The sequence below is a fragment of the Chenopodium album genome, chromosome 12 (genome assembly GCF_948465745.1).
Source record: "Chenopodium album chromosome 12, dcCheAlbu1.1, whole genome shotgun sequence".
Lineage (NCBI taxonomy): Eukaryota > Viridiplantae > Streptophyta > Magnoliopsida > Caryophyllales > Amaranthaceae > Chenopodium > Chenopodium album.
Genome location: NC_137845.1, coordinates 11,256,271 through 11,272,544, shown reverse-complemented (window position 1 = coordinate 11,272,544; position 16,274 = coordinate 11,256,271). Strand labels below are relative to the sequence as shown.

Genomic DNA, 16,274 nt, shown 5'->3' with positions numbered 1-16,274 from the left:
GCAGTCTTCAATCAGACACACTAGATATATGATAGAACTTTATAATAATGTTTGCAGAGATTATATATCACTCATTGACAATGCTAAAATGTGATATATGAGGTGATTATTAGAGAGTTGATAGGGCAAAATTTTGCTCTTTTCTCCAAAGCCACCCATCAATTCATTCTTCTGGACAGAATTTGATCCAATTATGCCTGCACATGAATCCAAAATTGTTGCTGCACCTGCACTCGAACTTTTCAAAAGAATTTTATCAATCCTATATTATCCCCAAACCACACTCTCTCAAACTGGCTCAATTTCTTCACATGAATTCAAAGATTGTTGCCGCATCTGCACTTAAATTTTGCTCACTTCCAAGAATATGACCAGTGTTTGAAAAAGCGCGCCTAAGGCGCTCCTAGGCGCTGAGGCGAAAGGCGTTAGAGGGCATGCGCTTTTTATGGTCTAGACGAGGCGACTTCAATGAGGCGCACCGAGGCGCGCCTAGGCGCAGCTTGAGGCGCACCAAGGCGCAGCCTGAGGCGCATAATGAGTTTTTTTCCAGATTTTTTTGTTTCTTATTATATGCGCCTCACTTCAATGAGGCGCACTGAGGCGCGCCTTAGGCGCAAGGTACTCCAAAACCCCTTGGTGCGCCTTGAGCCTTTTTATACATTGAATATGACATGAAGTACAATATTTCAAATGTCCAACAGCTCTCCCTAATCATCAGTATCATCATTCCCAAACTTATTTCATCAGTCTTATCACCCACTTAAAGATCAAAAACATATACCATCCCAAACTTGTACTACAACAAGAAGGCAACATATAATATCAGCCATCTTACAGCCAACACAACTAAACCCCTCCCCCAAAAAAACCACTACCATTACACCAATGCTCTTTCCACCACCAAAGAATTAAATGAATCAAGATTCCTAATATTACACATGTAGCTAAACTTGTCTGCTCAAATTGTCAATAATAAGATTTTTTATTCACAAGTTTTTCATGGTTGACAGATTGGTGGTCAAATTTGACCACCAAATTAAAGTGAGGAATGGCAGTTGAACTAGTGCCAGAGCAACAGAGAAGGTGGACACAATTGTTTTGGTGGAATAAGGCCTATCGGTTTTTTATGGAGAGCAATATCCAATTTAATACACAAACCATTGAATATGTAAAATAGAATAGGGGAGAAGTAGATCAGAAAACAGACCAAAGATATAAGGGATGGCAAGGAAAAACAGAGAAAGAACTATCATTCATGTAACAGGCCACTAGGCCAGACTTCCTTCTTTTTCTATTTTTGCTATAATACCATTGACATAATTTTTAACAAGTTAATAGCTGGCATTAGTACACTGTCTCTCTAATAAACCAATACTAGACAAGGTTATTGATAATACAAGAACTCGATGCAACAAATGACAAATTGAAACAATGAGCCATGGTAGCACCAATGAAGAACTAAAAACAAACAGCTTGAGTAGTTCCATTGGAACACATCAGACTAAAAAGAAACTCTAGAACATTACAGCAAATGAAAATTCTTGTCAACGAGTAAAACAATTCTACCTTAGACTCTCGCTTCAGCAATGCTTCTTTGGCATTTGAAGAGCTAAAACTAGCAATATGTTACATATAATCACGTCACAATATGCAAAAAATGGAGAAGGCAGTAACTTGGAATGAGTTCTGCTACCAAATTCTTCCCTAGTCACAAAACTCAATTGCAACCATCATCGGAAACCAAAGTCCTACTATGTGGGTGATACTTCTGCCTTCAAAATTAAACTTTCAATCTGCTGCTTCGCTTTCACCATGCCTTTCTGCTCAAGTTTTTCCATCAACAACCGGTACGTATTATCCTTAGGAACCATTCCCTTCAAGATCATCAGTTCAACAAAGGAACAGGCATGCTCCAGTTTCCCACTCTTACATAGCCGATCCACAAGAAGGCAATATGTTGAGAAATCAACACTAATATTTTTCAAAAACATGTAATCTAGCAAGTACTTGAGGACCTTCATTCTCTTCTGCACACAGCACATTTTCAGCAATGGTATAAAAGTCTGAAGATTAGGTCTACAAGACTTCTCCTCCATTTCTTTGAGTAACTCGAAAGCATATTCTTCTTTTGAATGAGCACAAGCAGAAGATATCATGGTATTGTATGTCAAGACATCAGGGGCAACATTTTGCTTCGACATATCATAGAAGAGATCACATGCATCCATAAACCTTCCAGAATTGCTCAGGATAAAAATCAAGGCACTATAGAAGCTTGAGTCAGGGACGCAACCATTTTGCATCATTTTTTGATAAATTTCCAAGGATTCGTTTATCTCTTTAGCTTTTCCCAAAGCAAGCATATAAATAGTATAAGTCACGACATTAGGGGGGCAACCTTTTTGCTGCATCTCATTTAAAATTTCATCAACTTTCCGAAAATTTTTCTCTTGGCAATATGACTCAACAAAACAAGTATATGACGCTACATCAGGGAGACAGCCATGCTTCTCCATATCCTCCATTATTTTCCTTGCTTCATCATATTTCTTAGCCTTGCACCAACCATGGATCAAGATATTAAAAGTGCGACAATTCAGAGCAATTTCATCCTTAAACTCCAAAAATACTTCCTGAGCACACTCAACATTCTTTTCTTTCACCAAGGTATCCATTATTATGTGCAATGCTGTAGTGTCTTTGATCATGCCATAGTGCTCAAACTTCTTAAATGTCTCAACAGCATCATCATATTTCCCAGCCTTAGAAAGCCTTCTCATAACCTTAATCATTGTGACAATTGAAACTAATCCTCCCAATTTGTGCATCTCGTCGACCAACTCCCACATTAATTCAAATTTCCTTGACATCCCCAATATATCAACCATCATATTGTAGCACTTCTCCGTGGGCATAAAACCTGTTTGATCTTTGGCCCATTTGAAAAACCCAAATGCAAGGATCCAGTCATTACGAAATCTCTGTAAAATCTTTTCCACCAAGCTCTCAGATAAATCAATTTTCCCACACTCAGCAAGAGCATAGCCAACAGCATTCGGCGACTCAGACTGTCCCTTTATAACTTCGGCCAACCTATTGACATCACTATCCACAATTTCACCTGCCATGTGTTTGACATACTTGCTATGGTCAACATGTAGCTTTTGGGTGTCAGCCCATTCAGCAATTATGGGTAAAACAAAATCATCCGATTCCACAACAGAAGGGTCTTCGTGTTCACAAAACTTAATCCAATTAGGTAGCTCAGGTGACTCAACAACATTAAGGGTATCAGCAGCATTAGGTGACTCCGGAAAAGTGCAAAAGGAAGCACAAATTGGACGTCTATAGCTGGTAATGTTTCGATAAATACCATACAAATGTACAGCTTCCCGAGGCCAAAAACACACAACACACTTGGCAATTTTGCGACACGAAAGCATTTTTCTAAACGAGTTTTTTGTAATGAGCTGTGACAAACAAGAAAAGAAAGAAAGAAAAGAGAAAGAGAAACCCAGGACCGGGATGCTTCACTGTGCAGCAATAACCCAGAAAACTTTGCGGCCGAAATTCCTAAATAATAGGTCATAATTAGCGAATCCATTTAATTTCCAAGTACCATATTTTAAACCCTGAACCATCAATCTAATAAAACTTCTCATAGGATTTTTAAGCTTTCTTCAAAATGTATAACTCACCCAACCTTAATACAACAAAAACCATGCAAATCATGATACAACTTAAAAAAACATATAAACACATATTTAAATTCTCAAGTCAAATGTAATTTCCAGGGTGAAGGTAAAAGAGGTCCAATTTCATAGTTCAATCCTAACATTAAAGGGTTCTGAATACATTAGCAACAAAATTTGATTCAATTGCTAAATCAAGCTCGAAAAATCACATAATTTTTAAGGAGAAAAGGCATGTTTGATACAATTATCAAATTAGGCTCATAATATTCTTCTCTCGCTAGTAATTAGAATCAATAGTTCGAGTATTCGAACCCTAATTTTACTATACTGAAAAGTAAATTAAACAAAATTAGATAAACGACTAACCCTAGGTTGTGAAATTGATATGATAATTACCAAAAAAACAACAAATTACCTCAGAAGCTGCTTCAATGGAGGATTGAAATATCAGAAGGCGCCTCAATGCAAACGGTGGAGTGAGAGTGAGAGTCAGAGTGAGAGTGACAGTGAGGGGGAAGGACAAATTGGGCTACGGTTTTTTTTTTCCTTACAAATAGCCATTTTAAAAAAAATACTTGTAAATAAGGGTTGAGCAAAACTATTCGATTAGATAATCATAACGGTTTAGGTATTCGATTCGATATATTTTTTATCGGGTAAGAATGTATAATTATTGGGTATCATTTTAAAATTAATAGTTACACAATTCGATCAGATAAAGAATTTTTTTTTTCTTTTTCCTACTTAGGGTTTGTTCACATTTACTGAACTGATTGGAGCTGAAATGAACTGAAATGAATATTTTATGGGAGGATTGGGAGCTAATATTCTTAAGCTGTACCTATTTAAAATACGTAACCCAAAAATGTATTGAGTTTTTAAGCTAATGTTCTTTTTTTCCCAACTTTTGTCTTTTAAGAAATTACCTATAACAATTCAAAGCTAAGTAAACTTCTTTAAAAAAAAATACTCAATAATGATTGGAAAATATATTTTAAATAGTATGAGTACTTTTATATCAAAAAAGAAAATCATTAATCTTGACATAAATATAATTAATCTATACTTGAATCAGGTTTCACCAAAAAAAAAAAAAAAAAAAAAAAAAAAAAAAAAAAAAAAAAACTATATTTGACTTATGAAATTTTAGTTTGAATTTACGGGCGTGTTTAGCAAAAGTAGCTGTGTGGGTAGTTGTTAGATGTAGTAGTAGATGTCAGCTGTACACCTAGCTGTTAGCTGGGAATGTTTTAATTTTTAATAGTAGTGTTCAATAAACTAGCTGTTAAGTTTCTAAATATTTTCAAATAATAAAAAATAATTATTTCATTATTGCATAAATTAAAATTTTATTATTAGTCAAATTTTTATAACAAAATTTAAGGTGTGTTTATAAAATAAAGTACATAATTTCTTGATTACTATCGAATACATTTGAAAGGAGAGTGTACAATCTATCAAAATAATAAATAAATAAATAAAAGTGCATACAAACCTTTAATTAAGAATATTATTTGCTTAATAAGCTAAACGTTACTCTAATGAAAAAATAAGCAGATCGTTCGATTGCAATAAATAATATTTAAACGTTAGACATGAGATAATTATCAAAATAAATTTCAACATTAAAATTTTGACAAGTATTAAAACAGTATTTCAAATTTGAAGGATAAAAAACAGAATTGGATTTTATTTCATAAAATTTTGGATAAAAATTCTACACCTAATTTTCAAAAAAAAAAAAAAAAAATCCCACATCTATTCAAACGTTAAAACTTTTAACTTTTGACAAAAGTTACTTGAAACACTAAAAGCTACTTTCACCACTACCTTGCCGAACATGCCTAATTTTTATCAAGTAGCGTTTTGACGAAGTCATAAAGCTAAAAGCTACTCAAAAGCTACCTAAACGCTAGTGCCGGACACGCCCTACAAACTTTAGTTTCAAAAATCAAGTGTTCAGGCATTGTAGACAAATTAAGGGAAAATCGACTTAATTATTTAAGTTTCTCCTATCCTACTTAGTGCAACTGAAACTATTAGCAGAAAAAAGATAGCTAGTGGAGGTGATGCATTTTTATCGCGAGGGAAATAGAATAGCTGATTGGCTCGCCAATCAAGAGTATCACAAAACAACAAAGTTGATGAGTTGGTTCAGTTCCCAGCCTTAGCCTTAATAAGGTCATATTTTACATAAGGATAGACTAGAGTTGGTGTGTCATTCCCTTAGTTTGTTCCCCCTTCGTTTTATTTAATATTTTTAGTTTGCGTGTTAATTCCCTTGTTTGCACCCAAAAAAATATATAAAAATAGGCATATAATAATATAGTATAGGGAAATTCTCACTGGTAATCACAAATTAATTATTTTTCTCAATGGTAAAGGGTGAAACTTTTAATTATCTTTGGTAATCAAACAGTAATGTCATTAATCAAATGGTAACTTGTGTTTAAGTATTGCTTAATTCTTAAACCATGGTTAGGTCATAAAATGTGAAAAGACAAATTTGCCCCCGTTTATTTAACTCCAACCAACTGTGTCAAATCAATTTAAGTCAAGAGGTAGATCGTTCATCTTCCTCGGTTGCATAATTTGGAATAAGAGAATTGGAGAGGATTTTGCGGGGGATTATTTGGTGAATTTCGGGGGATTTTGCTACATTCTAGGTGTTTGAGTAATTCCTAGGGCTTTAATCAAACAAATTAGGGTTTTTTAGGGGTATTATTTGGTGAATTTCGGGGGACTTGGTGAAGAAGATTTGTAGGTTTGCTGGGTGGACTACGATCAAATTGTATGCGTAAGGTTTGAAAGATCAAATTTTTAGCCTTCATCTAAAGCAAATTACAACATTAAACTTGAATTGAAGCCAGGTATGTAAATTTTTTTGCACTTTAGTATGCTATGCTCTGTTTTCTTGTGCTACGGTATGATTCTTACACTGGTTGTTGCTGTTGTTTTGTTTGGTTGTGAGTTTGTTGCAGAATAGGTGATGTTGTAGTGTTACAATTTCAATATAGTGGTATAGATGTTTCTGTGAAAGTTGAGGACATTGATAAAGTGAATTTAATAGACCTAATAGTTGAGTATTGGGAGAAGGCTAAGGAAAAAAATGTAGAAACACCCAAACACCCCGCTTTTAAATATGTGTATAAAATGAAGCATGTTTGTCTGAATTGTGATGCTGATTTGATGAAGATGTTTGCTAACCTACCTGATAAGGGGATGGTCTTAAGGATACTCAGGTTGTGGCAGCTGCTAGGTCACTTGTTTTAGGTAAATCACCCATGGACATGGATAAACAAGTAGTTAATGAAATAGGAAGTCCTAGTGCTAGGATACCTAAACTGACCCTTATAAGGAGACAGAACATTGTGACTGACGAAGCTGAGGTTATTTCTGAAGAAGAATTTGAGAGGCATGTTGCTAGTTTGAAAACATCAGAGTCTATACCCAAACCCATAGTTGAAGCTTATATACCTGAGGGCACTAATACTGAAGATACTTGGGATGATATTTTGAGGGATGGACCTATAAGAAGAAGAGGAAGAGGGAGAGGTAGGGGGAGAGGAAGGGGTACTGGGAGAGGGAGAGAGAGAGAGGGAGAGGGAGAGGGAGAGGCAGGGGTAGGGCTAATGCACTTGAAGATTGGTTTAATATTTCACCAACACCATGGCAAGTTGATCAACCCATAGATTTTGAACTACCCCATTCAGAACATGAACCTCAGACAGAACATGATCCTCAGTCAGAACATGAATCCCAGCCAGAAATGCCAATTGAAATCAGTCTCCAATAATCCTAGCCTTGTACCCAATCTATGATTGCACCTTTAGCAAACACTGGACAGTTTGGTGGAGGTCAGAATTCTGAATCATCTAAGTCTTCTAGGGCACCAACCATTTTCAGGAGAAAACTTCCTAGGACTACTGCAAAGAGAAAGGGAATTGTGATTAGTGCTAGTGCATCTGGTGGTGATAGTGAAGCAAACACTGTGAGTGTAGTTGGGAGTAGAAGAAGGAGTAGCTCATGTAGCTTGGGTGTTGGTAGTAATTGGAATGGCAATCAAAGCTTGTCTTTATATGAGGAAGAAGATGATGGGGGTTATGAACCAAATGAGAGTGATGAGGGGACAGGCACTGATGAAAGTGTTGACACTGAAGATGTCATATCTCAGGATGAGTATGGTCCAATGGTTGAGGATACTTTTGATCTATTTGATGAGCCTGCTTTTGAGTGTGAGAAGGATGGGGACAATTACTTTAGTAAGCTTTACAACAATGGGGAAGTGTATCAGGATATGGGTTTTGGGAGAATACAGTTGAAACCATGGCAACTATTCATAGACAAACAACATCTTAGGGATGTTGTAAGGGACTACTGTATTCAATGTGGCTTTTCCTTGATAGTGGACTATGCAAATAACACATTATACACAGTTAGATGTTCTGATGCACACTGTCAGTGGAGATTACATGCTGCTGTTCTGCCAGATGGAACCACTTGGGCTATTAAAGGCATTCAAAACTCTGAACACACTTGCCAAGGATTGGAGTCTAGGAACAATATGGTTAATGTTAGGTGGGCAAAAAGGGTCTTGATGGAAGACATTAGAGCAAACAATGACATACCTGCTAAGTCATTGAATGAACTGCTATGGAAAAGGTTTGGAATAGAAATGGCTCAGTCAACACTGTATAGAGTGGGAACTAAGGCCTTAGAAGAAATCCATGGAGGGCATGATGTGTCTTACAAGCTGCTGCCAGTGTACTGTGATGTCATTAAAGCTTTGAACCCTAATTCCTTGGCACACTGTGCTTGGAATCCTGCAAACCATCCAGAAAGCCCATTAGCATTTAAGAGCATTTTCATATCATTTAAAGCTGTTTTGGATGGGCTATTTGCTGGTTGTAAAAGCATCATTGGGGTAGATGGGACTCACCTAAAGAGCAACTATGGTGGAGTGCTACTGTCAGCCATTGCTTTGGATGCAAATAATGAACTGTTTCCAGTTGCCTGGGCAATAGTTGAAGCTGAAAACACTGATCCATGGAAGTTTTTCATCTGGAATTTGAAGAATGCATTGAAGGATAGTGGAAGAGGAGATGAATGGTGTATCATCTCAAATAGGCAAAAGGTAAGACTCTGTTGACTTATCTTTGTTTGTTTTTATTTCATAAGTTTACAATGTTATTGCTGACAATTCTTTGAATATCTGTATGCAATGTAGGGTATACAAGCTGCACTAACTGAATTGTGGCCTAAAGCTGGTAGAAGGTACTGCTGCAAACATCTAGTCAAGAACTTCAAGGGAGAATTTCCAGGCTTACTTATGTTCTCACTAATTTTGGAAGGCAGCTGGGGCTTACAACCCTTTTACCTTTAAAAAGGCAATGGAAGCACTGAAGAAGGCTAATCCATTAACATTAGTTTGGTTGGCAAAAGTGGGACCCTAGTCAACATGGTCTAAACATGCTTTCAACCCAAATATAAAGTGTGATGTGAACAAGTCAAATTTTGTAGGAAGCTTTAATGCTACTTTGGGAATTAACATATGCAGACCTGTTATGACTTTACTTGAAGGTAGCCTGTTCAAAAACAACTTTTTTTTAGATGTTTGAATACATTCACTTAGGCAATAACACTGACCATCTTAACCTGTTATTGCAGGGATCAGAAGACTGACTATGGTCAGACTGGCCACTAGAAGGGAGCAGTGTGAGAGTTGGAATGATGATATTTGTCCAAATATCATCAAAATATTACAAGTGCTTAGTCATGAGTCAAGGACTTGTAGGTGTTTGAAGGCTGGAGCTGGAGAGTATGAAGTGTTAGATGGAAAGTCCGTGTTGCCTGTCAACTTAAATGACAAAACTTGTGCCTGTAATGTGTGGCAGCTGACTGGATTGCCATGTAAGCATGCCATGACGGCTATTATACATTCACATGAAGATCCTAAGAAGTATGTGAGTGAATGGTACTCCTTGAGAGGTACAAGCTGATTTATGCCAACACCATAAAATCCATCCCAGATGTTGAACAATGGTCTGACAACACCTACCCAGAAATAGCCCCACCCACTATGAAAAGAGGTATTGGTAGGCCTGTAAGAAATAGAAGAAGGGAAAAAGGTGAGCAGGCCAAAGGAAAAAGGTCCAAGACTGTTAAGTGCAGCAAGTGCCAAAATTATGGCCATAACTCTCAGACATGTCAATGTGGTCTTACTGGGAAAGAAAAGGCATCTATGACAGCAAGTGAAGAGCACCCTAACAAGAAACAGGCCCCAAAGTCAAAGCCAAATGGAGTATCTCTGTCCCAGCCTGATCCAACAACAATTCCTTCATCATCCCAGCCTATAAGGTCACCAAGAACAAAGAAGGGTGTCTCTGCCTCTCAGCCTGCTTAGTTGACTTAAATAGAAGGCAACAATTGTTTTTTGGACATATTTGATATTTCTGATGTTTTTTGGACATATTTGAAAGTTGTGATGTATTTTGTCTAATTAAATGGTGTTAGTAGACATGGCAGTAAGTAAGTTATCATTTTGTAAACAATCTGTTGCTTTGATATCATTTAATAAACAATCTGTTGCTGGGTTGCAATTCACTTAAGCTTTTGTTCAACATTTTGCAATTCAATTGGCTTATATTCAATACACTTATGCAATTGACTTATATTATACTGTTCAATTGACTTTTATGCAATTGACTTATATTGTTTAAATTGGATGCAAATAATTTCAAAAATTCAGAACCAACATTTTATTGATAATGGCATAAAAGCCTTTCACAGTATATGCATTAACAAACCATACCAAAAGGGAATGCATACATTACTACTTAGAAATAACAAACAACAACACAAAATACAATATCAGCGCCATTTTCACAACAACTTTCATGAAATTGGCCAAATCCTCCACTTTTGTCTTCAAAGAACCAGATGCACCTCCTTCAACCTCGAATTCATCCCCTGCCCTGACTACATCTTCTTCCTTCACCCAAGCAAAATAATTGCAGCCCCTACACTTGAAGAATAGCCTCCGTGGGTTTTAATGGTTTCAGATACTTTCACAGCAGCGATTTTGGGGGAGAACAATTGCAAGTCACGAGCTTCACCCACTCAAGCTTGTCGTCCATGGTGATAGCTTTCATTGATACAGAGGATTAACCCGATTTTGCCATAACCCCTAATTTGGAGAAGGAAGAACCCTAGAATTTGGAGGAAGTGATTAATCGAAGAAAAATTGGGGGTTTTATAAATGGGGTAGGGAAAGTAGAACAAAAAAAATGGAGGGAAATAATTTTAAGGGTACATAAGTCAAATCATTGTTATTTAACCATGGTTAGTGATTTAATTAAGCAATACTTAAACACAAGTTACCATTTGATTAATGACATTACTGTTTGATTACCAAAGATAATTAAAAGTTGCACCCTTTACCATTGAGAAAAATAATTAATTTGTGATTACCAGTGAGAATTTCCCTATATTATACTGCAAAGTGAAAGAAAAGAAAATACATAAGAAGGTAAGTTCTGATTTTCATTTAGCTTTCATTTCACGAGTCCCGGTCCCAGGCCATTATCAATACATAGATTTGCATGCCAAAATTAACATATAGTGCCTACTACACCCCTAAATATAGGATAATAAAATTGGACACAAGCAAGAGATAAGTAGATAACTTCATATATAGGAAACAACTAACAAACAAAATCAAATTGCCTTTAAAACAACTTTGAGATCCTATGCATAATCCACCAGAATACAAGTACAACTAATATAGTGGATTTTCTGTGTCATCTTCCATATATAAGTAAAACCATTATATCATATTTTTAGCTTTTAATTTCCCCATACTAATTAATTTGGCAATGTAATTCACAAGGATGTATCCTTTATTTGTTCGATTTATTAATTATTTTAGTTTAATTAAGATTGATATATTTTAAGCACATGTTACAGTAATTATGTTTCATTTTGGTTTTTTAAGCCATGATACGTTGTCAAGATATTATGGCATAATATTAGCAAGTATGTTGTGCTCGTAATTTTTTTTAAACTCCGTATGTTCTAACAAGTATTTACAGTAATTATAGCTTTTATTAGAGATAATTTATTTATATTAATTCTATACCTTTGTAGACATATTTGCGATCCTATTCCCCTATTAATGAGTTATACTAATACAACTTGTGTTATGCACAACTCAACAAGTCACATTTAATAATATAATCAAATATTTTACATTCGGTTTCCTCCATTGTTTCTTTTATATAAGATCGATCCTCCCTAAAATAAAGCTAATATTAAGAAGATATATATTTTTTTTTCCAAGTGAAGCCATGATGATTGAACCATGTTATATGATGTTCTCTTCTTCACTTGCTTTTATCTTCTCATGCTTATGCTCGTCTATACTTTTTTTTTTTTTTTTTTCCGAAACCATGCTCGTCTATACTTTGTTGTCCATGTTTTGCACAAATTATTGTCTAATTCAATACATCAACTAAAATAAAACGATGTCCCATAACAACAAATATAAAATTTTCAAACTTAATTACTCTGATCACCAAAACATTGTAAGGGAACCAATCTCATGTATTAATTTTGCGTAAACACAAATTTTGCAACTACCTCGTGCTACTTTAATGAACATTTGACAAACTTTAGTGATCCTTTAATTTTCTCTTCGAAACTACTTGTTCCTTATAATAACCAATTAAAAATCTTATGTACTAGTAGTTCGTATAATCTTCTTATATTATCTTAACCAAATTTATTCAAAGTTTAATTTTTTGAAAACAATTTAAGCATAAAAAATATAAATTAAATAGACCTTATATGATATTGTTAAGCTTTAATATTGTATTTAGCTAATTGGCCAATGTTTCAGGCCTACTCTCTTCTCTTAAGGTTGTATATAAACCTTGTAAATACAACGGTACAAACTACGGAAAATCGATTCATAAGAGATATGAATATAAGATAAGGAATCTTTAATCTAAGAGATATTTATTGTACTTATTACAGTACAAGATACGAAGTAGGAGTACTAAGAGCAACCTTAACCATGAATAAATAAAATTGTTTGGGTTACTATTTGAATAAAATAATGTAAAAAAATTAGGTGATGGTGAATAGTGGGATGAACAAGTATGAATGGTTTGGTTTTCCAAACCATTCATGGAAATTGTTTGTCCATCCATAAGATTATAATATTATTATTTATGTATGTATTTTAATTTTTAATAAAAGATAAATTGAGGTGTGGTAGGTGAATAGTAACATGAACACTTTTTTTTTTATTCATGGTTAAGAGGAGGATTTTGAAAATTATTTATTTGGTTTATGTATATGAGAGAGAAAATATTTTTTTAATGAATAGTAACATGAACAATTTTTTTTTTGTTCATCAATAAGGATGCTCTAAAGAACAACAACAAAGAGCCAAGGGAGGAAAAATCAAAAGTCAATAAATATCTATTTTTACATCAAATAATAATTTAGAGGAATGATTTTCCTAGAAATTGTTTAATTATAAACTAATTCCTTAATTGCGTTGGTTTAAAAATTTATTCCCACGGTACTGTCCACGTAAGATTGGTACTAGCTTCGTTTTTTTTTTTCTTTTTTTGGTTTAGTAAAGAACCTCTAATGGTTTAAAACCGCTATCACCGTTAGCGGTTCTAATAATTAAATAGCGAATATGACCAGCAATTTTTTTTAAAAAATAAAAATATCTTACAAACCGCTAATGCCATTAGTGGTTTTTAACTGTATACCACATATACCATTAAAACCGCAAATAGCATTAGCGGTTTTACCATGTGAGTCTGCCACAGTATACAACAGCTTTCTCCAAAAAAAAATTATGAACATGTAAAAAAAAGGCATAATGCACTAAGATGAATATGTGACAAACCAACAAAAAATGCATTCATCCAAGACAAATTTCATAGTAAAGAGTATCTGGTTTATTATATACGTATAAAAAGTCAATATGCATTTCTCCAACAGAAACTAAACATAATTTCATCAAAATGAACCCTTGTGAGTCGCCGTGAACTGCTGCCATGGTGGTGGTTGCTGGTGGTGGCCGCTATGAAATTTGGTGTTCGTTACTTTGGATTTTAGGTGATCATCAATTGCTTTCCTTTTTTTTTTTTTTTTTTTTTTTTTTTCGTAGAATAAGTGAAAGATCGAAATTACAAATAATATTATAAGTGCCTGTGTGTGTGACAATATTATAAGTGAGATATTATTTGTTTTTTTAAGAACCGCTATCACCGTTACTATCACCATTAATGGTTCTTTGATGAAAAAAAAATAACCTTGTATTAGTCCTACGTGGACAATATCATGGGAATAAGTTTTTAAACCGAAGCAATTAGGGAATTAGTTTATATTTAAGCAATTTTTACGGAAATCATTCCGATTTAGAAGAGTAATGCGATTCTTGAAGGACAACGTCCAAGTCATTATTATCTTAATTCTGTCTATTATACTTGATTAGGACATTTTTGTAAAGTAATGTTCATTATCATCATATTTAATTATTTTCATTTATCTATCACTATTTGGTTTCACTATTTAAGATTTACTCAACCCACCACACGAAGTATTAAACTTCTTATCTCACGTATTAATTTTTTCTAATGCGCAAACATAAAATGAATTATTACACATGTTTATATTTTGAAATCTCATGTACTATATCTAGAATATATCACTTGTCGAAAAACCTTGGTTAAAAACTGACACGTGGTTCATATCATTGTACACCTTGGGAAAACCCTTTGATATCAAAGAGACAAAGACAATAAACCCATCATGTCTAATTAAATGTACGTCAAATCTGCCAACACAACCCAATGCCATCTTTACTTAAAACAATTCACCGTAAGTCCGCACATGCATTACACCATACCGCTTAGCTTACACAGTTACACGCCTTACACCACAATCTAGCTACTTCCTCAAATCCAACACTTCAACCCCATCTACCCTAACTATATCTAGTTCAACCATCAATGTTTCTCCCCAGCTGAAAACCAGATTCATTATATTCCAACTCTCTCAACAATTCATAAGATAGTTACAAGAGAAATGAATGCGACATATCCTGTAATTATGGAAACACACTTCACACCTGGCATATGTTATTAGGTACAAATAGTATATACTTGAAAAATCATAAAGCAATAAAAAGAGATGTTTATATGTTAAGTGTTAATAAAGTTAGTGGGGGCCTAATAAGCTGGCCATTAACACCACAAAATTGAACAAATGATGGGCACAATCACCGTCATTATTTTAATAATTAATAACTCAAGTAATCACATGGCAACGTAACATGCCATTTTTCTTTGATTATTAATTAATTACTTACTTTTATTACTACTACGTCCTTATATACTAGTATTAGTCCTACCAAAATTGGTTGCTTGGGTTACGTGGTTGGGGTTAGGCCAGAAAAAAAGAGTGGGGTCATTAGTTATTTTTTATTTATTTTTTTAATTTTTTTTTAAGGATGTCCACTCGGTTTATCGGAGCTAATACATCTAGATTCGACCTTGGTAGCACACCTAACTTATAGTGGGTGAATCTCCCAATAAGAGTTTCTGCATAAGGTGAGACTCGAATCCGAAACTTTCCTTAAGGGACATTAAGTTGCTTACCACTCGAACCAACTCTTATGTTGTTTATCTATCTATCCGTATCAATTTTGTGTTGTTTATCTATTTATTACAAAAATCTTGCTAACGAGCGTCTCAGACGTTAGATAATTAACTAATGTATAAATTACAAAAATGTTACTTTTAAAAAGCATGTTACTACCTCCGTTAACTTTGAGTTACAACTTTGGAATATTTTATATCTCACAAATAATACCCCAAATAACAACTAAAAATTAACGAAAGTAGTAATTTTAGTTGTCAACTTGTCATAACTTAACACTTGGAAACATTTGTTAGCTTTTACCTTATTTAACGAATATAAACAAAGAGAGTTGTTTTACAGTTGAACTAATTACAACACACGGAATGAACAAAAAGTCACGCTCTTTGTTCATTCCGCAGCAGCATGCATCATTGATCACGTATTCGTGTATTATGTATTCATCATTTCGATCACTCGATTCGATTTGCGAGGAGTATTTAATGACTTCCACAGCTAATTAAGGTACGTACGACATAGCATAATTATGAGATGAATTATTATTCATGTACATATACAGTGTAGCTACCTTATTAATTAGACTTGATCTAGTGTTTATTCTTTATTTCTGTACCTCTACTTGTTATGTTATTGTTTTATTCTTTCTTTTTTTTATTAATTAATATGGAGTACTTTTCCCGTTTCATAGTACGAGTAAACAATACATGATTTAAGGGACGTACATGCATTAAGAAGATTATAGAATGAAAGAGAAATAAAAATAGAGATTGTGCGGTGAATAGAAGTAGAGAAAATGTATCATCTAAAATGACATTAATACCCTTCCTATAGACAAGTTAGGTCAGATCTACCATTTTTCTTTCCTTTAAATTTCATTTTTTTTCTTTATTTTGGCGT

At 34.3% G+C, this 16,274-nt stretch overlaps 1 protein-coding gene across 1 annotated transcript; it reads right to left on the bottom strand.

The window, feature by feature from the left end:
- Nucleotides 1-670: 670 nt before the first annotated feature.
- Nucleotides 671-4,199, bottom strand: LOC145570324 (pentatricopeptide repeat-containing protein At3g22670, mitochondrial-like). The gene is made up of 2 exons (XM_081629364.1): nt 4,111-4,199; nt 671-3,573 (listed from the first exon to the last, which is right to left on the bottom strand). Exon 2 carries the CDS (start codon nt 3,441-3,443, stop codon nt 1,752-1,754), a length of 1,692 nt encoding a protein of 563 aa, XP_081485490.1. The 5' UTR covers nt 3,444-3,573; nt 4,111-4,199; the 3' UTR covers nt 671-1,751.
- Nucleotides 4,200-16,274: the final 12,075 nt, after the last annotated feature.